The following is a 19,797-nucleotide window of genomic DNA, read 5'->3' on the forward strand; positions in this document are numbered from 1 at the left end:
ATGAGGTTTTATCTGAGTTTGGTCCTCGCACACGTACCGTAGTTGATGACGTCATACTTCCTTAAGGTAAGATCAGGTGTCATGTGCGCGTTTTCCGCGGTTGCGCAGATGTGGATACCTGTCGCGTGCGCTCATGCAAAACGTGAGTTAAACTTCCTGTTAGCAAACAGCAGACTGAGCTGATTGTTGGTGGAAATGTTACCTGAGTTCTTTTCGGTCTAAAACCGTTGTTTGAGCTTCATTTTACTACGAGTGTCACGCTGTAGGAATAAGCCTAATAACGAGTGTTTTGGTGACACACCTGTCCTGTGTGTTTGGCCATGTGGCCGTTTCAGTACTGCAGTTACACCATTTGACCACTAGAGGGATCAGCTGACGTTTTTATTCTGATTGTTTATTCTGGTTCAAGTGTTTTTCCAGTGACTGGAACATGAATAGCGCTGTTTTGTTACATGTATAAACCTGAATGCTTAGATTTAATTTAGTCTATTTTATTTACCTAATCAAGATTCAAATGTATTTGTTGTTCATACCTTATATCCATATTGTTAAAGTTTATTTAGGATCAGACTCCCTGTGCTCTGAATTCATCTCTATGCAGGTGCTCCTATAAAAAGCTTTGCTCACTGTAATTGTTGCTCCTGCTCAGACCTGCCATTTACAGAAATGTTAGTGAATTTCCACTGAACGTGATGAGGAACAGAATCCACAGTCCTGGTTTATCTGAAGGTAATCTGAGGCTTCACCAGTCAAAAAAAATTACTGTTTGTGTTGTTATCCCTCATCAGCACAGACACACTGTCTGAAACACAATACTGCTGTTCCAAAGAAATGTCTGCCTGAAGCAGCTCTCCTCTTACTAATAATGAGAGCTAGGACTCAGGACTGATTTAATAACTTCAGCTGCTGACTCTTCCAATGAAAGAATGAGAGCTCAACAAGTTGAAACATCATCAGTGCATCACGTCCACGTGTCTTCTGGACAGGTAGTTTTTGTGCAGGTGAAGGCAGGATGTTTTCTCTCTCTGTTTTCTTAATAAGGATACTTCCGCTTCATCCTCTGATCAAAGTTGACAAGACCAGGAGGTGGAGTCTTTACATCCTGAGCAGTCAATCTCTCCATCACAACATCAACGTTTCCTCTTCATCTCTCACTCCAACCAAAGTCAGGAGAAACCCAGGTGTTATGTTTGATGACCAGCTGTTCTTCTCTGTCTCCTGGTCGCCGTCGCTTTGCTCCGTACAACAGAAGAAAATCATCGTGGTTATTCCTCACCATGACGGCTACACTGCCCTCCCCTCTGAAATGCAGCATTACATCTGGTCTCTGATCAGCCTGAAAGATCACATGTCCCTCAGCTGCTCATCGACCTCCTCTGCTCCTGCAGAGAAACTTCTGGATCTGCACCATCTACTTGAGCTCAGTCATACAAGCTTATGCTCCTTCTCAGCCACCGTGTTCCTCCAAAGATCAACATCTGGCATCTCCATCTCTGCACACAAGACCTTCTCAGTCCAGACTGTTTCTGGTCTGTGGTTCCCTGATCAGAGCAGGAGACTCCTCTCCTCTGAGACCACCTCCTCTTTTTCCTTAGTTTTAAGTGTTTACTTCAGGGTCTGCTGCTGCACTGAAGCTTTAGTGTTTCCCTCTCAAGCATCTGTGAAATGAGTGAATGTAAAATGCAGAATAAGACCCAGGAGCAACTTTCAGGTGCAGTCAAACAGACCTGAGTCACATGACTTCCTCTCCACCATGAAGACCAGGAGAGAGGATGCTAAAGCACAGACACACAGAGGTCATTAACCGTGAAAGAGGAACTGTGCAGTGAAGTGAGAGCTTGTGGTTTCCGTTGTCGTGCTCAGCTCTGCATTAATGTTTGAGGGAAGATGCACAGCTCAGGGGGCTGTTACGTTTATTGGCATTTTCTCCTGCGTCAGTCGGAGCTGTATAAAGACAGGAAGGTGTCTTGACATTCAACACAAGCTCTTCCCTGAAACTAAACCGTGGGTGTCGCCTCTCAACCTTCAGACCACCATGATGCACGTGTAGGCTGATTTTCTGCAGAATTCATGAGTCACAGTTAATGATTGTGGAGATGAACACTTTTATTGTGAAAGATTTAGCCGGATGTGTTGCAGTTGTTGCAACTTACGGAAACTTAGAAACCGAAAGTGTGTGTGTGATGAACCAATCACGGCGTCAGGAGTGGCCACAGATTGGTTATAAAGAGATGCTGAAGTGCAGTTTTCCTGTGTAATGTTCAGATGAGCTGAAACATGGAGCTTCTTCCTCTCGTGTGTCTCTGTCTCCTGACTTGGTCTGGAACAACGTTTGCTGATGGAAACGGTGAGAAAACTAAAGAGACTGAACTGGGTTTATTGATTCTGAGCGGATCTGATCGAGATGATAAAGATGCAGATGTGAAGATGCAGCGGTGTGGAGCAGAGGACCGGGATAATGAGGCTGCTCCGCGGTTTAGCGTGTGGATAACGGCAGCGCGTGCACCTGTCACCTCAGTATTTAGATCAGTCTGAAAATACACGTCATCAACATCAGCGCAGATCGATATTAAAACATCAGCCTCAGAAACATAAACGCATGTTAATATCATAACTGATCATAATGTCAGAGCGGTGGTTTGTAACTTTACATGTGGCAGCATCACTACTGCAGGTGTGAGTGTGTGTGTGTGTGTGTGTGTGTGTGTGTGTGTGTGTGTGTGTGTGTGGGTGTGGGTGGGGGTGGGAGGTGGGGTGTCAGGGCGTCGTCTCCATCCTGTCGTGAGGAGGCAGACGGCTGTTGTCGACGCTTCTGTTTCTCAGAAACTCTTCTTCCTCTCAGACCTCACTGATCGTCTGATAGCTGCAACTCCTCAGTAAAACCAGTCTGAGTCATTAGTTCATTTATTGTCTGCAGTGCTGTTGATTCCAGTGTTTGCTGAGCTTCTTTGGCAGAGGAAGTGAAGTGGTGTTTAAAGTCTCCAGATGTTCTGGGTTCTGTCCTGAATGGTAATCTCCTGCATGCAGACGCTTATCATCATCAGTGGCTTCCTGTCTGATATGTGCTGTTTCTGGTAAATGTCCAGCCAGAGTTCATTCTGTTGTTCACAAGAACAGTGAATTATGTTCAGTCCTTTCTTCAGGAAGATTCTCCTGCTGTTTTAAATCCAGAGTCAGTGTGTGTGTGTGTGTGTGTGTCAGCCCATCAGTGTTTGAAAGCAGGAAACTTCCACAACAAACTGACTCCTTTTATTTCTGATGAGATTTAAAATATCATCAGTCATGTACTGGACCTCATTTAAAATTAAGTGGATATTGTTACAGAAATGTCTTTTTTCCTTCCTTGCTTTTTTCTTGTTCAGTTTCATGTTTGTATCTGCAGAAACTCCTCCATCATCCAGCACGTTTAGATACCAGTTCAAACTTCTCTTTCAGGTTATTAACTATGTAGTTTTCATGAGCTCATGGTCACAGCACCTGGTGTAGGTAGTTTTTTCATTGTTGTGACAACAGGACGATCAACATCCGACCAATTTCTAATCAGATTTCTTGTTTATTTTCCTCCTGGACACAGATATGATTTAAAGGAGCTACTTTTGTAGAAAACGTCAAAGGAGTCGGTCAGACACGATCTCAGCTGCCTCAGGGAATTTAATGAACAATGCAGCAGTGTCTACTGACAATTCCAAATCCTGACCTGTTCCTGGATGTTTTTCATATCTGATATGTGAATGCTGTAAGGCTGTCCTACTACCTGAGTGTGTGATTTCCAGAAAATTGTCCAGTGTGTGTAGTATGCTGGGAAGTTGTGTTGGTGTTCTGACACCCCCCTCAGTTCCTGTTCTCTGAGCCAGGTCAAATATCTTTTATTTTCCCACCACGCTGCTTCACAGTGTTTGCATCCCTCTCTCTTATCAGCAGTACCACTCCCCCCAGTGTACTCACTGCTGTTTGTCATGTTTGTTTCATTTAGTTATCAGACATGGAATGAAAGCCAGAGAGAGTTAAAGTTGAATTTGGTTTCCTTCTCTTTCTTTCTCCCACTCATATTCATTTCTGTGAACCACGCAGAAATACCTGTTTGTGTGGTTCTGCTGATGTGCATGAGGAGACACAGATTGTTGATAAATGATCAAATCTGACAAACCTACAGGCGACAATGATGTTTATCCTTTTTGGTTTCGTTAGCGCTGCAGAGCAGCTGGTCAGGGCGTCGTCTGCATCCTGTCCTGAAGAGGCAGAGATGTTTTCTGAGAAAATAAAACGAGTCTGAATCATTAGTTTAATCATTTATTCACCTGAAGTGCTGTTGATTGCTCTGTGTTTGCTGAGCTTCTTTGGAAGGTCACATTGATACATGTTGTTTTGGCAAATGTCCGACCGTAGTTCATTCTGTTGTTCATAACTGCTTTACAGGCGTGTCATTATTTACCAAGCTACCAGCACCTCCCACACACTACATCCTGTGTGTGTTTTCTTTGATGACTTGATGAATTTATTGTGATCACCTGTCACTCATAAAACTGCCTCCATACTGTGAGTCATGTTGATGTAAATGGTTCTTCGGAGGAAGGTTATTGGCTTTAGGCCTAGGAAGGAAACAGCAGCGAAGGTTTGGTTGTGATTGTTGTTTTCCTGGTGGTAGAGGAACAGTTTAACCTGGTTTCCACAATGACAATTTGTAAAATTCAATTAATTAATTCTATTACAGTGTTAACATGAAACATGACCAGAAAACTGCTCATAACCTGGTGTTTCAGAGTGACTGTAGTGACACATGTACATGTGTTTTCTGACTTTGGGATGTTTTTCTTTTTAACCTGATCACTCTGCTGATTAATGTTTTTGTCTTCCAGACCCAGGCGTCATCAGAGTGGTCGTATTTGAAGATGATGATGCTGTTTTACCTTGTTCCTTTGGCTCTGTGAACATTGAACATCAGGTCTTTGACTGGAAGAAGGATGGTCAGGAGGTGTTCATATATGACAATGGCCGTACTTATGGTAACGGCATGTCAGGTCAAGATAAGCAGTTCGAAGGACGGGTCGAACATTTCCAAATCTTCTGAAGTCTGGTAACGCCTCCATAGTTATCAGACCTGCAAAGCTGGCTGACAGTGGAAGCTACACCTGTGATTCTGTGCAAAACGGAGTGTCAACAACACGATCCCGCATTAAGCTTATTGTTGGTTAGTGCTTCCATCAAACAGTTAAAATGACTCCTGCTTATTCACAGATGTGACTGGTTCAAGTGTGTTAAATGTTTTCTGACTTTGACTGGAACTCATTCAGACACAAACCAGTCTCATCTGTAGATGTTCACCAGTTTAAGACAGTTTGTGAAATCTGAGCCTATATTTAATTTTTTCAAGTTTTACATGATACACATCTGTTTAATAAACAGGGTGATAAGTCTGAGTTTTTGCTTGTGAATTACCTGTTATCACTCTAACCTCTTTATGTTTTGTTTTTTAGATCCTATCTTAAAAGACAGAAGAGGTGAAAACATCCCAGGTGAGTCCTGATTCTGATGACGTCACTGTTTACGGCTCCTTCCGTTTTATTAGAGATTAATTGTGCATCGCTTAATCAGTGTAGACATTTCACCTGTTCACCAACTAAATTATTAAATGCAGTTGTTAGAATGTTCTAGTTACTGTATGAAGCAGGTTTGGATGATGGACAGATGCATAATATGAGTGATCAGGAGCAGAGGGTGATGTAGAAAAAACAAACTCCAAACATATTAGGAGGGGTTGGGTTGTCCAAACTGTATATGTACTTCCATCATGATGTGAATCAAATATTTTTTTTCAGTGATAAGTGATGAAATTATTTTTTTGTTTCTCATGTAATTGTTTCTCATAAATTATTGTTTCCACTTTGTTAACAGGTGTAGCTGCAAACCCATCTGTCACATCACTTAAAACCACGAAGGACTGGGTGCTGCTGCAGTGTGTTGTTCAAGGAGCTTCTCCAAAGCCTGAAGTCGTGTGGCAGGACAGTTCTGGACACAACCTCACAGCTAAAGAACAGGTCTCTGAAAGAGGAGGATGCTATGACATCACCCTCAAAACTAATGTGACGAAGACCGACAACTACACCTGTGTAGCTACACAGGAGGAAATCAACCATCGGCTTTATGCTTGGACTGATGTGTATATCAGTGGTGAGTTTCTCCTTATTTTAAATTGTAATATAAATTTAATTCTTAATCTTTTTACGTGTACACACACACACACACACACAGTAACAGGTGTAGAAATAGCTGGTGTAACCTGATCCTGAGCAGAGACATGAAAACACCACACGAGGCCGATTTAGACTGAAATCATTAGAATCAGAGACGTTTCTGTTCCACAAGAGAAAAGAAAAAAGCTTCAGAGAAGAAGAATGAATGTAACACAGGTGTCACCAGAATATACTGAGACTGACTGAAGCTCTTATCAGCTGGAATTAGATCAGACAGAGACACAGAGAGTTTATTCATCCTGAGGGGAGATGACAGTTTGACAGTGAGAGTCCTGTGTGAGCAACATGTTGATGAGGATGTAGCTTCCTAAACACTCGGTCGACTGACTGCAGCAGGTGTGATTGATTAATTTTATTAAAACCTATGTGACTATAAAATTCAACATTATCAGTGTAAGGTTTTAATAATAATAAACCCCCCAAAAAGGCCAGCTGCCCACTGGAGAACAAATGGACACACCAGTGCAGCAACTTCAAGTATCAAAATACAGTTTTTAATGTGGAAAAACCACTAACAGCAGACTTCTGGGTCACAGAGGGAAAAAAACAGGTGCTGCAGATTCTGGCAGACAAGAGCCTCAACCTGACCCCCCTCCTTGTCCCTACAGTCTCTGCCCCTACCATCCTCCAGTAAAGGGTACCTAAACATTCCCACAGTAACCTTTACCACATATTTACAATTAAAATACTGTCATCTCCCTATACCCCATGCACCTGACTGCTGGCTGACCCCAGGAGAAAGAAGTGCATAATAAACTGAGAAAAAACAAACTAAGACCAAACTTAACAAAACCCCGCTATACCCACTCCCCTCTCTCCTCCCTGACAACCTGGTTCAGCCTAACAAGGTAATTGACATTGGCTGGAGTCTTGTGGTTGCATGCTCATGTGTGCACTCCATGAACACACCTCCCAGAAATCAACCTCAAAGAGAGAGAGGTTAGCAGGATTTCAAAATAAAATACATAACTATAACCAAAAGAAACTTTCTGTATTAGTTCAGATTGTCATTATGTATGGGTATGTGAGTTTTTCACCTCAGTGAGGGGATGCTTGCCAGCTTCCTCACACTCAGCATCATAAAAGTCAACTTTATGGCAGAAGAGTTGGATTTCATTTATTAGGTACAAATGTACCAACCAAAGTGGTGACTGAGTATATGTATCACTGACTTTGTTAAGCCTTTAGGATGCAAGAGGAGCCTGTACTTCTGAAGACCCTGTGTTTCATAATGTTATGGCTTTCTGTTACTCTGCCATGGTGGAGTCTTGTGCACCTCATAGGGGCATAACACATGAATCATAGTTTTATGGAGTCTTATAATTTTTCTCTAGTAGATCAAATTTCATGTGATTTCAGTTCAAGCTGAAGAAACCAATCTGAGGTTCAAGGGTATCCCAAATTCCTTGTTATTGTAGTGGGCAAATAGTTTATATTTGCTTCTGTCATGATATGAGTCAGAAATGTGTTTGCAGTTTTAAGTAGTTACTACAAAAGTATTGTACACACTGCATAGTTTGATAGGACAGTCACTATGCAGTGATGTGAAACCAATGCTTGTGTTGTGTCTTTGTTTTCTCTGTTCATGTGTTTTTCTCTTAAACACACTGTAATCTACATATACAACCAGAGAGGGGATGGACAAAAAGATTCTGGTATTATACTGTATGTCTAATCCTGTGAACATTCTTCATAAGTTATTGTTTATGTTCACAGGTGCTCCACAGCTGCACATGAGTGTAGTTTATGGATTAAAGGCTGGGGTGCAGCTGCAGTGTGACGTTCAAGGTGCCTCTCCCCAACCTAATGTACACTGGAAGGACAGTGATGGAAACATCCTTCCTGCTGAAAAATCACAGGTCTCTGAAGAAGGAGGCCACTACCGCATCACCCTCCAAGCTACTGTGACCGAGACCAAGCTATCACTGTGTAGTCACACAGGAGAAAACGAACCGTCAGACTGAGGCCTCTGTGTTTGTTAATGGTGAGTTTCCTGTATTTCTGTTATCACAGTCAAATCATTTTAATTGTTTTTTGTTGTTGCTTGTCTTAAAAAACTTGGTTGCAAACTGGGATAAAAACACCTATGTGAGTGTAAAATGTTTCAGACTGAGTCAGATTTATTGTGAGGCTCTCAGACTCCGCCTCATTATTCTACATCAGCTGTTGTTGGCTACAAATCATGAATTGCAACAAATCTGATGATAAGAAACCTATTCTGGCAGCATGATCAAGTATTCTCACTGATATAATTCAGCCCCAATTTTTTTTACTTTAATGCTATAGAAAATATTGTCCACATCTCATTTCACTCTAAGATCACCTTAGTTTGCAGTTTATTAGGTTCACCAAGCTAAAAATTAATGCAGTATTAGCCTGGTTTGTTGTCTGTTTTTAACACATCTGATTAAGTTACTACAGCTACATTATGGAATATGAATATGCAAAAATATATGTGCTTGTGTTACAAAAAATTATGAAAATGTCTTGTTTTCATCTTTCACCAGGGGCTGGAGTGCAGTTGCATGGTTCAGGTAGGTCAACTCATCCACAGTCATCATCTCAAGAATCTGACAATTCTTTATTGTCATTATGCATACACATAACAAAATTTTGTTTGTTAGCTTTTGGCTTAAGAAAAAGACAATACTTTAAAATATATAGACTGAAAAACCAACTATAGACACACTATACATATGTACATTAAAATAAAAATAAGGTAAGATAAGAATAGAATAAAATAAAATAAAATAAACTGAATAAAATAAAATGTGCACTGGATAAAATGAAATTTGCAATTGATCTTAGCAGCAGAGGAATGTACAAAAGTGCAGCACAGTGCAAGTTCCAGTCTTTTAAGGCACAGTGAAAGAGTGTGAGTGTGTGTGCAGGGGGGAGATGGATTTCACAGCTCTGGGAAGAAGCTGTCTTACAGTGTGGTGATGCGTGTTTTTATGTTTCTATACCGTCCCACTCATCCCACGATCCCCTGTGCTGTTCTCACAACCCGGGCCAAGTCCTTTCTGTCCTGTGCTTTGCAGCTGCCATACAGAGGTGATGTGGATACCCAGGAACATGATGTTATCCACATGCTTCACCACCTCCCTGTGTATAAGGAGAGGAGCGTGTTCTGTCTTCCTGGACCTCCAGTAATCCACAATGACCTCCTTGGTCTTGCTGGTGTTCAGGACGAGGTTGTTGGCTGAGCTCCATTGTGTCAGGTGCTGGATCTCCTCCCTGTAGTGGATCTCATCATTGTCCAATATGAGACCCACCACGGTGGTGTCGTCTGCTAACTTCATGACCATGTTTGTGGAGTGGATGGTGAGACAGTCATGTGTAAACAGTGTGAAAAGGGCTGGGCTGAGCACACAACCCTGCGGCGTACCTGTGGTCAGGACCAGTGTGGATGATGTACAGTCCCCTGTTCTCACCGCCTGAGGCCTGTGAGAAAGTCCCTGATCCAGGAACACAGCGATGTGGACAGTCCCAGGTTATAGAGCTTCAGTACCAGTTTGTCCGGGATTACAGTATTAAATGCTGAACTGAAGTCAATGAATAGCACATGGTTTCAGAGTCTGGCCCGACACCTTATCTGGTCCTGCAGCTCTGCTGGTGCTGATCTTCCTCAGGGTGGAACTTACTTGGTGTAGCTGCAGGACGAGAGGCCAATGTCAGTAACTTGATTCCCTCAGCAGCCAACATGGTTTAACATGGCTGCTGCTGGTGTTTGACTGTAAAACTATGACAAGACGCTTTAAACCGCCTCACTCTGCTGTTTACCCAACTTTAGGCTTCACTGTGTCTTATCTGTTTTTATTAAGAGAGGAGATTGTTTTTCCATTTAAATGTCTGGTGGAGCTCAGGAATAAAAATGTCAGATGATATTTTAACCCTAACCTTTTTTATATAAACCTGCTAGTTACTGTTTGTGATTTGATATGAATGGAAGTTGAATTGAATCGTTGTCCAGTGAATTGATATATCGTATCATGGTGAAACTTGTGATTTGTTATCAAGATCATTTTATCACTGCATGCGTCTGCATTGCTACTTATCATAGTGCATAACCACCACCTGTAGATCAGGGCATTAATATGAAACAATGTGCATGTGTGTCCTTGTATGAATGGACGAGATAGACAAACAGGGACCCACTCATAGAAAAACTGCTACTAAATTTACACTCCCCAGGTAATTTTTAAATGATCTTTCTCAAAATATACAGTAGTGATGTGATCATGAGAGCTGCCTGTTGACCTCACCACTGTTGAACATAATCCTAACCCTAAGTGAAGCGCAGTATTGTGTGAGATGTGCTGCTGAACCAAACACCTCCACTGTATATACAGGCAGATGAACATCAGCCATATGTTAATGTCACTGTGCCTGGTGAGATTCCTCTTAGTGGAGCTTTAATCTACAAACATGTTATTTATGAGAATACACACCTTTTCATTGTGTAGGTTATAACCAGTGTTCTCTACATTACTGTTCCATGGTGAGTAACATCACCTTCTCACAATGTGTTTCAGATGATGTGTCCAGAAAAGTGATGATTGGACTCATAGCTGCAGTCCTTGCTGAGTTGTTGTAGGTTTATCTTCACTTCACTGCAACTGGCTGTAAGAAAGGTAAGTTTAAATAATGCATTCTGACATAATGTGCAGACATATGGAATATAACAGATAACTGGAAACTACCTCGTGTCCAGATTCTTGACAGATTTATATTATATCCACATCAGAGCAGAAACACTGGAACCTCTAAAAAACATCACAGTTACTGAGCAAACAAACTTTAGAGACATTTTTAGTGATTCTGAACTGAGAGCTGCAGTCAGAGAATAATAAACATTAAAATACAAAAACGCCTTCAAGCATGCCATTTAGATAAAAGCTGTAAAACTGTATAGACTGTGTAGGATGAATAGGACATGATGGGATTTTTCTTGTATCTTTTTCTTTCCTGCAGGTTCATCATGAGACAAAAGGGAGAACTTTACAAGAAGGAGAGCAGAGTCAGATCAGCAACGTCCACTATGAAGTTATCTGCAGGGGTGTGTGTGTGTGTGTGTGTGTGTGTGTGTGTGTGTGTGGTGTGGTGTGTGTGTGTGTGTGTGTGTGTGTGTGTGAATGAGAGGCTAAATGTAAAGAGCTTTGGATGAAATAATTGTATTAATGCAGCCATTTACCATTTACTCTCTTACTACTAACATATCTTAATAATTATGAATCATGAATTTTTCATGACCAAATTTTGCCCAATATATATAACTTTTTTTACTCTTGCAGTTGCTTGGAATAATGTTTTACATGCTGGCATTAAATGTTCCAGAACTGAATCTGGGGCTTTGCAGTATTTCAGTGTGACTGGAGTTTTATTTTTTAATTTGTATAATTTATATCACTGAATCAGTTGAAAGGCTGTTGTTGATCCATAGTCTCTAGTTAAATGTTACACAATCACCCTAAGATAATAGATGAAAATATAAAGTCAAATGAAAAAAAAACTAAAAAAAAATCTAAAATTACATTTTTGAAAATGTAAACAAACAGAAATCTTAAATGCTAAACTCCCAGGCAGCTGGTGAAGGATGGAAAGTTAAACTGCTTGTAGCTGTTGACTGAGTCGGACATTGACAAAAACAGTCAAATCAAATGTGCTGTTCTGCTGAATGTGAAGCTTCTGCAGCTAAAGTGAAACATAATGTGACTTATTGTTTATTTCATCTCTGTGTTATTGAGGTTATTTGGGACAATCATGTTGCTTCACAACAGTTTGAATAAAAGCTGAAAACTATCAAACTGGACTGTTCTGGATCTTTCTGTCTGTTCACACTTTGACTGAAGAAACTACAGTGACAGCAGGTTTTAACACAAACACAATGTCAGACTGAATAATGAGGTTTAATCTGCAGATTATGACCCATGAAAATCCACACTATCACTGATGCATCAAATTATTTAGATCTCTAAAAATGCGAAAGTAGATGTCTATAGATAAATATAGTGGGCTGTAATACATGGCTTAGGTTATGTGTTTCCCACTTTATATGTCATAATTATTAATGATGTTATTCCATCATCATATTAGTCTAATCACAGTCTGGTGTCTGCATCAGAAGTGGACTCTTCAGTCCAAATCCAGTCTGAAGGAGACTCAGCACTTGATGTTTTGGATTTCATCAGCAGCACTTTTTCACAGGAAGGAAGGTTTAAATCACCATTAATCTGTTGGTGCCGGGAAATCAGACCAAATGGACTCAGTCCAACTCCTGGACAGGGAGCCTGTCCTTCACAGTAAAAGCATGGAATGAAGACTTTAATTCATGATATCAATAAGTGGTGGAAGTAAAACAGCAGACAGGTTGTCTTACTGAAAAGGTTTCTGCCTGCTGTGATCGTCTCTCCTGTTCAAACCATAAGAAAATCTCTTCCTAATGTGTTTCCAATGAAAGTGATGAGGAACAAAATCCTCAGTTGTTGTTCTGTGTAAAAACAGATTCTTCAGTTTATCTGAGTTAAACACATCATGTGGAGATCTGCTAATGAGCTGGCTTTATGTCTTTATGATTTTATGTCGGTGATTACAGTCCTTCCTCTCTGTCCAAAGTTTAGTTGATGTGTTTTATTCTGCAGAAACAGAAGTGAAAGAGTTTTGTTTGTGTTGATAATAATGTGCAGGTCAGGAGGATTAGAGTCATTTGTGCTTTAATGAGGTGAAACTGTGCAGTGAAGATATTTATCTGATTGTTTCTTCTAACTAATCCAGATGAAATGTTAGTGTGAAGATAAAGTTCTGCTCAGCAGGTTTTGACACAGTTTGAACAGTTAATGCAGAATTCATGAGTCATAGGTGGAGCTTTTATTGTGAAGGATCTGTACCGGAAGCCCAGAAACCTAACGTGTTGTGTGATGAATCAGTGAGAGTGAGAGGAGCTGCTGAAGCTTCCTCCTCTTCAGATGCTGAAGTGCTGTTTTCCCTCTTTAATGTTCAGATGAGCTGAACAAACATGGAGCTTCTTCCTCTCGTGTGTCTCTGTCTCCTGACTTGGTCTGGAACAACGTTTGCTGATGGAAACGGTGAGAAAACTAAAGAGTCTCTGAGAATCAGACTGAACTGGGTTTATTCATTCTGTTTTATTCAGCTGTAAAGAGTCAGAGGACTGGGATTAAAACACGAGAAACAGAAACAGGTGATGTCATGTGATGACAGCATCTTCCGGGAGGGTGGAGGTAGAGTGTGTGTGTGTGGAGGGGGGGCCTTGATGTTGCTATGGCAACCTGTGAGTGCAGTTGGACACAAACAGGTGACTGTGATCAGCTGATCTCTGATGTCTGTGCTGTTTATCAAACTCTTGACTGACTTTTCTGTCAATACAAGATACATGGATTCCTCTTATTCACAAACCACTAATTGATGAGGTGAATTATCTTTAAGCAGTGTTTAAGACTTCATACTTCTTTCTGTCTATTTTATCTGTTTGAGTCAAACCCTCAGCAGCTGATTTTACTGTTTCTACCTCTTTTACATTTTAACTTCCAACTTTTGATTCTGCATTTAGCTGTTTTTTCTTTCTGCTTTCACCCCTGTTTGGCTTGTAACTACTCCTGCATACTTTCTGCTACAGAAACCATTTAACTATCACAAGCTTCAAACCTTTTTACATTTATGCTTGTTCAACTTTCTTCAACTCTTTATGCTTTTTAAAATGTTCAACTTTATCTACAATTTTGCTATTCAAATGAATGCTTCAGCTGTTGGTTTTAATTTTCAGCTTCTGCATCTGCCCTTTTTCTCTGATAATTTCAACCATTTTAAACTTCTACAATTACTTTTGCCTTTCAAATTTTAACTTTTTCTTCTGCATTTCAACAATAATTTCAGCCTTTCAACTTTTTCTTCTGTAGTTCATCAATTTCAGCATTTTAACTTTTTCTTCTGCATTTTAACAGTAATTTCAGCCATTTTAAGCATTGCTTCAGCGATTTGTTCAGCTCTCAACATTCACACGCATTTTCCACAGGAAATGCATTTTCTAGTTCTCTTCTGTTTTCTGCTCAGTTTAAATCAGAGGCGGAGAAAGTTCAGTTTCACTTTGTTTAGTTTCTTTAATTCTCAGTGTGTGTGTTTCTACTGTTGTGGGTGTGGAGGCAGAGGTTGTTTGATAAATGATCAGAGCTGTCACATCCACAGCTCTGCAGAAGTTTACTGGATTTGGCTTCATTACTACTGGAGAGCAGTGATGTTAAATCTTTTTTTGTCCACTTGGGGGCAGTGTAACAAACTGAAAACACCACACTGACATCAGGACCTGAGCTGAAACCACAGGCTGTATATAAAGAAACACACACACACACACACACACACACACACACAGTTAGTGTCTGGTTTGTTAGTTTACTGTGTGTTTAATGAGTCAGTGTCAGTTATATTTGTTTAAATACTTCATATGGTTTAAGTTCCTGTTCTACTAATTAGCAGTAATGTAGCAGCCCGTGATGCTAAACTGTATCTAGTGTTGATTCTGCCATTTCAATGTAACTTAGACGTTACATTTAATGTAGTTTGTAACTGATGCACAGTTACTTTATATTTGTTGAGGTTGTGGTGTGACTTCCTTCCTTCTTCTGTCTGTGTTTTCATCAGTTGCAGTGTGTCTCAGTCACCACAGATATTTGACTGCTGATTAAACAGCTTGTAAACTGGTGCTTCAGAGTAACTGAGGTGACACATGTTCGTTCTCTGATTCGTCCTCCAGGTCCAGGTGTCGTGACTGTGGCCGTGGCAGAAGGGAGTGAAGCTGTTTTACCCTGTTCCCTCAGCACCAGGCAGAACATCGAGCAGAAGGTGTTTGACTGGAAGAAAGATGTGAAGAAGGAGGTGTTCCTGTACGCTGCTGGCCAGCATTACAACAAGGGCCGAACAGGTCAAGACGAACAGTTCAAAGGACGAGTTTTTCATTTTGAAGATGAGCTGAAGAACGGCAACGCCTCCATAAAGATCCACAATACAAAGATGGCCGACAGCGGAAGTTACACCTGTACTTTCCCTAATACAGCAGAACCAGAATCCCACGTTAAACTTGTTGTAGGTGAGTTTGAAACTGATGTGACTTTAAAAGTGATTATTGTATTTCTTCATTTTCATTGTTTTTAATGCATTTATTTCTCTCACCATCTCTAGACTTCTTGACACTAAAATGTCAACTATAAATTAATAATTGCACATTTATTTCTTTTCTTTTTCTTTTTATGTACTGATTTATACTTTATTTTTCACTGATATTAACAATCAGAGTAACATTATAATATTATATTTACATTAATTCTGCTTTTCCAAATACCATGGACTTGGTTTATGTTGAGGACAGAGACCACAGAGCTCTGTCACTTGTCTTTGCAGTGTTGGTCATTTATTCATAGTGTCCATGAAGCTGCAGCCTCAGAAACACCTTCCTACATTTATTATTTAGATTATTTTGTTCCAGTGTTACAGGTCTGACAATATCACTGTTTTTCCTTTTAGATCCTGACCCAGAGCGTTTTATCTTAACCTCTTAGAGCTCCTTACAGTTATATACATTGTCACCTGTTTATACACCCTGATTTAAATGTTCTGCTACTCCAAGACAATGAAGAACTGATACGTGTCCTCAGCAGCACTGCAAAGCAAATATTCTGGTCTCTTATGTTGTGTTTGTTTTATTTCTGTCCTGAACCGAGACATTTTAGTTCAGGATCACACTGAGAATTAAATGAGATTCCATGTTTCATATCTTTTACCTTGATATTCAAAATGCAATAACTCGGTCATAATAAGAGCTATCAGGCTGAAAACTCACAGGATCTCTCCCTCCACTTGTCGACAATATCTGAACCAAATTTCATGTTGATAGACAGAAGTGTGTGTGAGATATTTCAGAAAGTGCAGTACAGAGCATCTCCATCAGATGACTACAGAGCTTTCTAAAACCTCTCCAAAGTGACCAAATAATGATGAGAAATGTCTTTATGACGCTGAAAAATTTCCCTCAATGTTCAAGTTGACTAAAAGCAGATGTTGTTCATATTTAGATAAAGATTGACAGATTTAGTTTCATTGAATCACGTCTCTTTTGACTGATGAAAAAGTTTCTCTGTTATGTGGGTGTTCCACCACCACAGGAAGTCCAACTACATGAACTTCCATATATGGTCAGACAGGTAATTTTACCGGCTCCAAACTCAGAGTGTTTTCACGGTGCTGACTTTCTATTGGATGAAAGTAGCTGTCAATAAACCCAGTGTGAGCTCGCGTAAAGATGCGCTCCTCTGATTGGCTGATGGAGTTAAAAGTCCGTTAGGTTCGTCTCTTTATGTCGTCAAAAAGAAGCTGATTGGTTTGTTTTGTTCGTGGGCGTTTACTGATTTCAGAGATACTGAACATCATTGCTCAAATATTTGGTCAACTCTTTAAAATGGACTGAAATGTCGTTGTTTTGGAAGTTTGAGGAGCAGCGTTAAAACTAAACGAGGGAAATAATCCACTTTTATTCTGCTTATTTTTACTTCCGCTTGAATTTAAACGAGCTGGATTTAATCGGTGAGTTTTTGTTCTTTAAAATGAGCCCAGTTTGTCTTTAAATGTCTGTTTTTCGACCTATAAATGCTTTTTAACTGCAGCGAGACAGGTTAGCAGGTTCATTGCTAACTGGTTACTGCCGGAAAGTGAGACGTTCACGTGTGTTTATCGTGTAAATCCGTCATTTAGTTTCTTTAATAAATTGAAAAACTGAAAATTGGATCTTTCAAACGAGGTATAATATGTCCGTGTTTACGTCAACAGTCAACATGAAAATATAGAGTTGATTGATTTATTCAGTTTACATGTAAATGTCAGGTCGCAGGCAACCTGCGCACTTTAAAAGGTTAAAAGACAGAAGAGGTGAAAACATCCCAGGTGAGTCCTGATTCTGATGACGTCACCGATCTCTGCAGTTTACCTCTGTATGACTTCGTCTCCATAACCCCCCAAAACCTCAAATTTGTAAACCATCAGTTGAAGACAATAATGTTTAGTCAAAGTCAAAGTCAACAATAAAGCTGACTTTGACTTTGTTCAAGTATTGTTGATGTTATTATGTTGACTGTGAACTGTTTTTTTTCTCACCTGTGATGACATTACTCACCTCAATCATTCCTGACTCATCCTAGAACAAGTTAAAAATGTCTGAATTTTGTTTCTGTCCAGCTGTGCCTGGATGTGTAACTGATGCTTTTCTGTTTGACTGTTTCTGTGTTTTTCTCTTTGCACACTGAAATCTTTAAAATCAAGCAGAGAAAGGAAGAAAAAACGCAATGTTACTGTAATTGTCTCATTATCTGTTGCTTACACTGTTTACAGGTGCAGCTCCAGAACCATCTGTTGCAACACTTAATCAAACAATAGACTGGGCTCTGCTGCAGTGTGTTGTTCGAGGAGCTTCTCCCAAACCTAAAGTAGAGTGGCAGGACGGTTCTGGAAACATCCTTCCTGCTGAGGAACCACAGGTCTCTGAAAGAGGAGGACGTTACGACATCATCCTCCAAACTACTGTGACCAAGACTGACCGCTATCGCTGTGTCGCCACACAGGAGGAAATCAACCATCAGGTTCATTCTGATACCTATGTGCTTATGAATGGTCAGTGGTTTTTATACCTTCAAATAATTTTAATTATTTATAAGTTATTAGTGTTCAAGCATTTTAATGTGTTTTCAGACTGAATCCAAACTGAATTTGCTCTAAGGGTCAACATGAACCTTTAAGTAATGAAACACACATCTGAGCTCTGTCTCCTGAAGTTGAAGTTCTCCTTCCTTTTGTAGGCAAATAGATGTGATATAAATCATAATAACCATTAGGTTTTTAATATGTACAAACATGATATTTGATTCTGAGAAGTGGATGAGATTTAATACTGGGGGCAGCAAATTTGGTTCCAAATGGTTTTCCTCAGTTTCATAAAAGAACTAAATGTTGATCCCCCTCTTTTCCTCCACCTCCTCTTCACTGTCCTGCACAGACTGAAGCTGAGCTCTGACTCTGAGCCTCTGTTCTCTCCAGTCTGTGGATACTTTCCAGTTGAGATGAAGACAAACACAGAACAAGTCCTGTAGTGAGGCTCCACAGGCTGCCTGTACTGTTTCTGTTCTCAGTCTCTTTGAGGCGTCTGGTTCAGATCAGAGTCCTGGAGCTGGATGCAGCAGCTGTTTGTAGATTCACACTTGGTTTGACTGCTTCTAACTCAACTGGTTACATAGAGGAGATTTCTGCATCACTGGATTCAAATGGGTTCCACCACACAAACTAGTTGTTCCACAGAGCTCTGTTGTTAGAAATATTTACAGCTGCTAATGACAAAACCAGCTCACTACACAACCTACAGTACAGCTGAAGGTGGAATAGATAATGGAGGAAGTGTGTGAGCTGACTCTAATGGAAAGTGTTGTAGTGTGTGAGTGACAACAGTGATCACCTGAATCACCAGCATTGATCACAGCTTCATTTGGTTCATGTTTGCTTGTTGATGATGTCACACAAACACTAACATTTGTTTGTTTGTTTTGTTTATGTCTCACCTGAACAGACCGAAGAGAAGAAAACAACTCAGGTGAGTCCTGATTCTCTACATTATGATTAAATGAACATTGTGACATTATCAGCTTCATAAAAGTCGACTTTACAGTGGAACAGTTGAATTGGATTGCAGTAGATTGTACGTGTGTCTGTACCTAATAAAGTGCACACTGAGTCTGTCACTGACACAGTTCAGCCCTGATAACACAATCTTCCTACTAATGAAGAACACGTGTCAGAAAGAGGAGGATGCTGCAACATGAGCCTCCTCACTACTGTGAGCAAAACCAGAACCAAGCTCTGAGCTGAGCAGCCGAGCAGGAGGAGAGTGGACAGAAGATGGAGGCTGACATCACTGTGCTGCTCACATTCATCCCACTGCTGTTTTTATCTGCTGAGAGTTTGAGATTCTAGGAGCATGGACACAGTTAGTTGTTGTCTTTGTGAAGGCTGTGATGTCCAACCTGCTGCACATGATCTGCTGTTACACTCTGAGTCTGACATTCACTTTATCCTCATCTGTTTCAGAGAGTCTCACTGGATTGATTGTTACTGTTGCAGTGTTTGGGACTCTTCTTTTTGTTGGTGTTGTCATTCTAGTTGTGCTCGTGAAGATGGGTCGCATCAAATGTATTAATGGTAAGTATAAATAGTGTACTACATCAACATATGCATAATGAGCAGTCAATAACACAAACAGTTGTTTATATGTTGTGATGTTCAGAGTGTTGACAGTTGTGTTTTTCTCTCAGACGTGCTTTACTCTCAGATCAGATCAGTTGATATTTTTCTTCTAATAAACTGTGGTTTTGTTTCCTCGCTGCAGATCCATCAACAAAGACAAGAGTCCCCACTGAAGACTCCAGTCATTCAGGGCAGCACCTTGATCAGGATCCTTAACTTTTTACATGAGCAGTGAGGTCGGCTGCTGAAGTGTGTGTGT

General features: G+C 40.3%; 1 protein-coding gene and 1 long non-coding RNA gene across 4 annotated transcripts; both read left to right on the forward strand.

The window, feature by feature from the left end:
* Positions 1-2,192: 2,192 nt before the first annotated feature.
* LOC108873900 (butyrophilin-like protein 1) lies at positions 2,193-19,192 on the forward strand. 3 transcript variants are annotated; one of them, XR_007811340.1, is made up of 5 exons: positions 2,193-2,347; positions 4,857-5,188; positions 5,475-5,513; positions 5,893-6,168; positions 18,865-19,192. XR_007811340.1 is itself a non-coding variant. In XM_051068660.1 (4 exons), exons 1-4 carry the CDS (start codon positions 2,278-2,280, stop codon positions 18,897-18,899), a joined length of 717 nt encoding a protein of 238 aa, XP_050924617.1. In that variant the 5' UTR covers positions 2,193-2,277; the 3' UTR covers positions 18,900-19,192. The 3 variants fall into 3 exon arrangements, 2 of the variants coding, with proteins under 2 accessions (XP_050924617.1, XP_018517763.1); XM_051068660.1 differs by lacking the exons at positions 4,857-5,188; positions 5,475-5,513; positions 5,893-6,168 and adding exons at positions 15,016-15,348; positions 17,640-17,918; XM_018662247.2 differs by lacking the exons at positions 2,193-2,347; positions 4,857-5,188; positions 5,475-5,513; positions 5,893-6,168 and adding exons at positions 13,144-13,336; positions 15,016-15,348; positions 17,640-17,918.
* Positions 8,170-11,309, forward strand: LOC127140846 (uncharacterized). Its single transcript, XR_007811341.1, has 4 exons — positions 8,170-8,235; positions 8,759-8,785; positions 10,787-10,885; positions 11,226-11,309. It is a non-coding gene; the product is annotated as an uncharacterized LOC127140846 (long non-coding RNA).
* Positions 19,193-19,797: the final 605 nt, after the last annotated feature.

The sequence above is a fragment of the Lates calcarifer genome, unplaced genomic scaffold (genome assembly GCF_001640805.2).
Source record: "Lates calcarifer isolate ASB-BC8 unplaced genomic scaffold, TLL_Latcal_v3 _unitig_5189_quiver_3180, whole genome shotgun sequence".
NCBI lineage: Eukaryota > Metazoa > Chordata > Actinopteri > Centropomidae > Lates > Lates calcarifer.

Coding starts and splice junctions, on each gene's coding strand:
- LOC108873900 (XM_051068660.1), top strand. CDS start 2,278: ATGGAGCTTCTTCCTCTCGTGTGTCTCTGTCTCCTGACTTGGTCTGGA. Junction 2,348..15,015: donor AACGTTTGCTGATGGAAACG/GTGAGAAAACTA, acceptor TTCGTCCTCCAG/GTCCAGGTGTCGTGACTGTG. Junction 17,919..18,864: donor TACCTATGTGCTTATGAATG/GTCAGTGGTTTT, acceptor TCACCTGAACAG/ACCGAAGAGAAGAAAACAAC.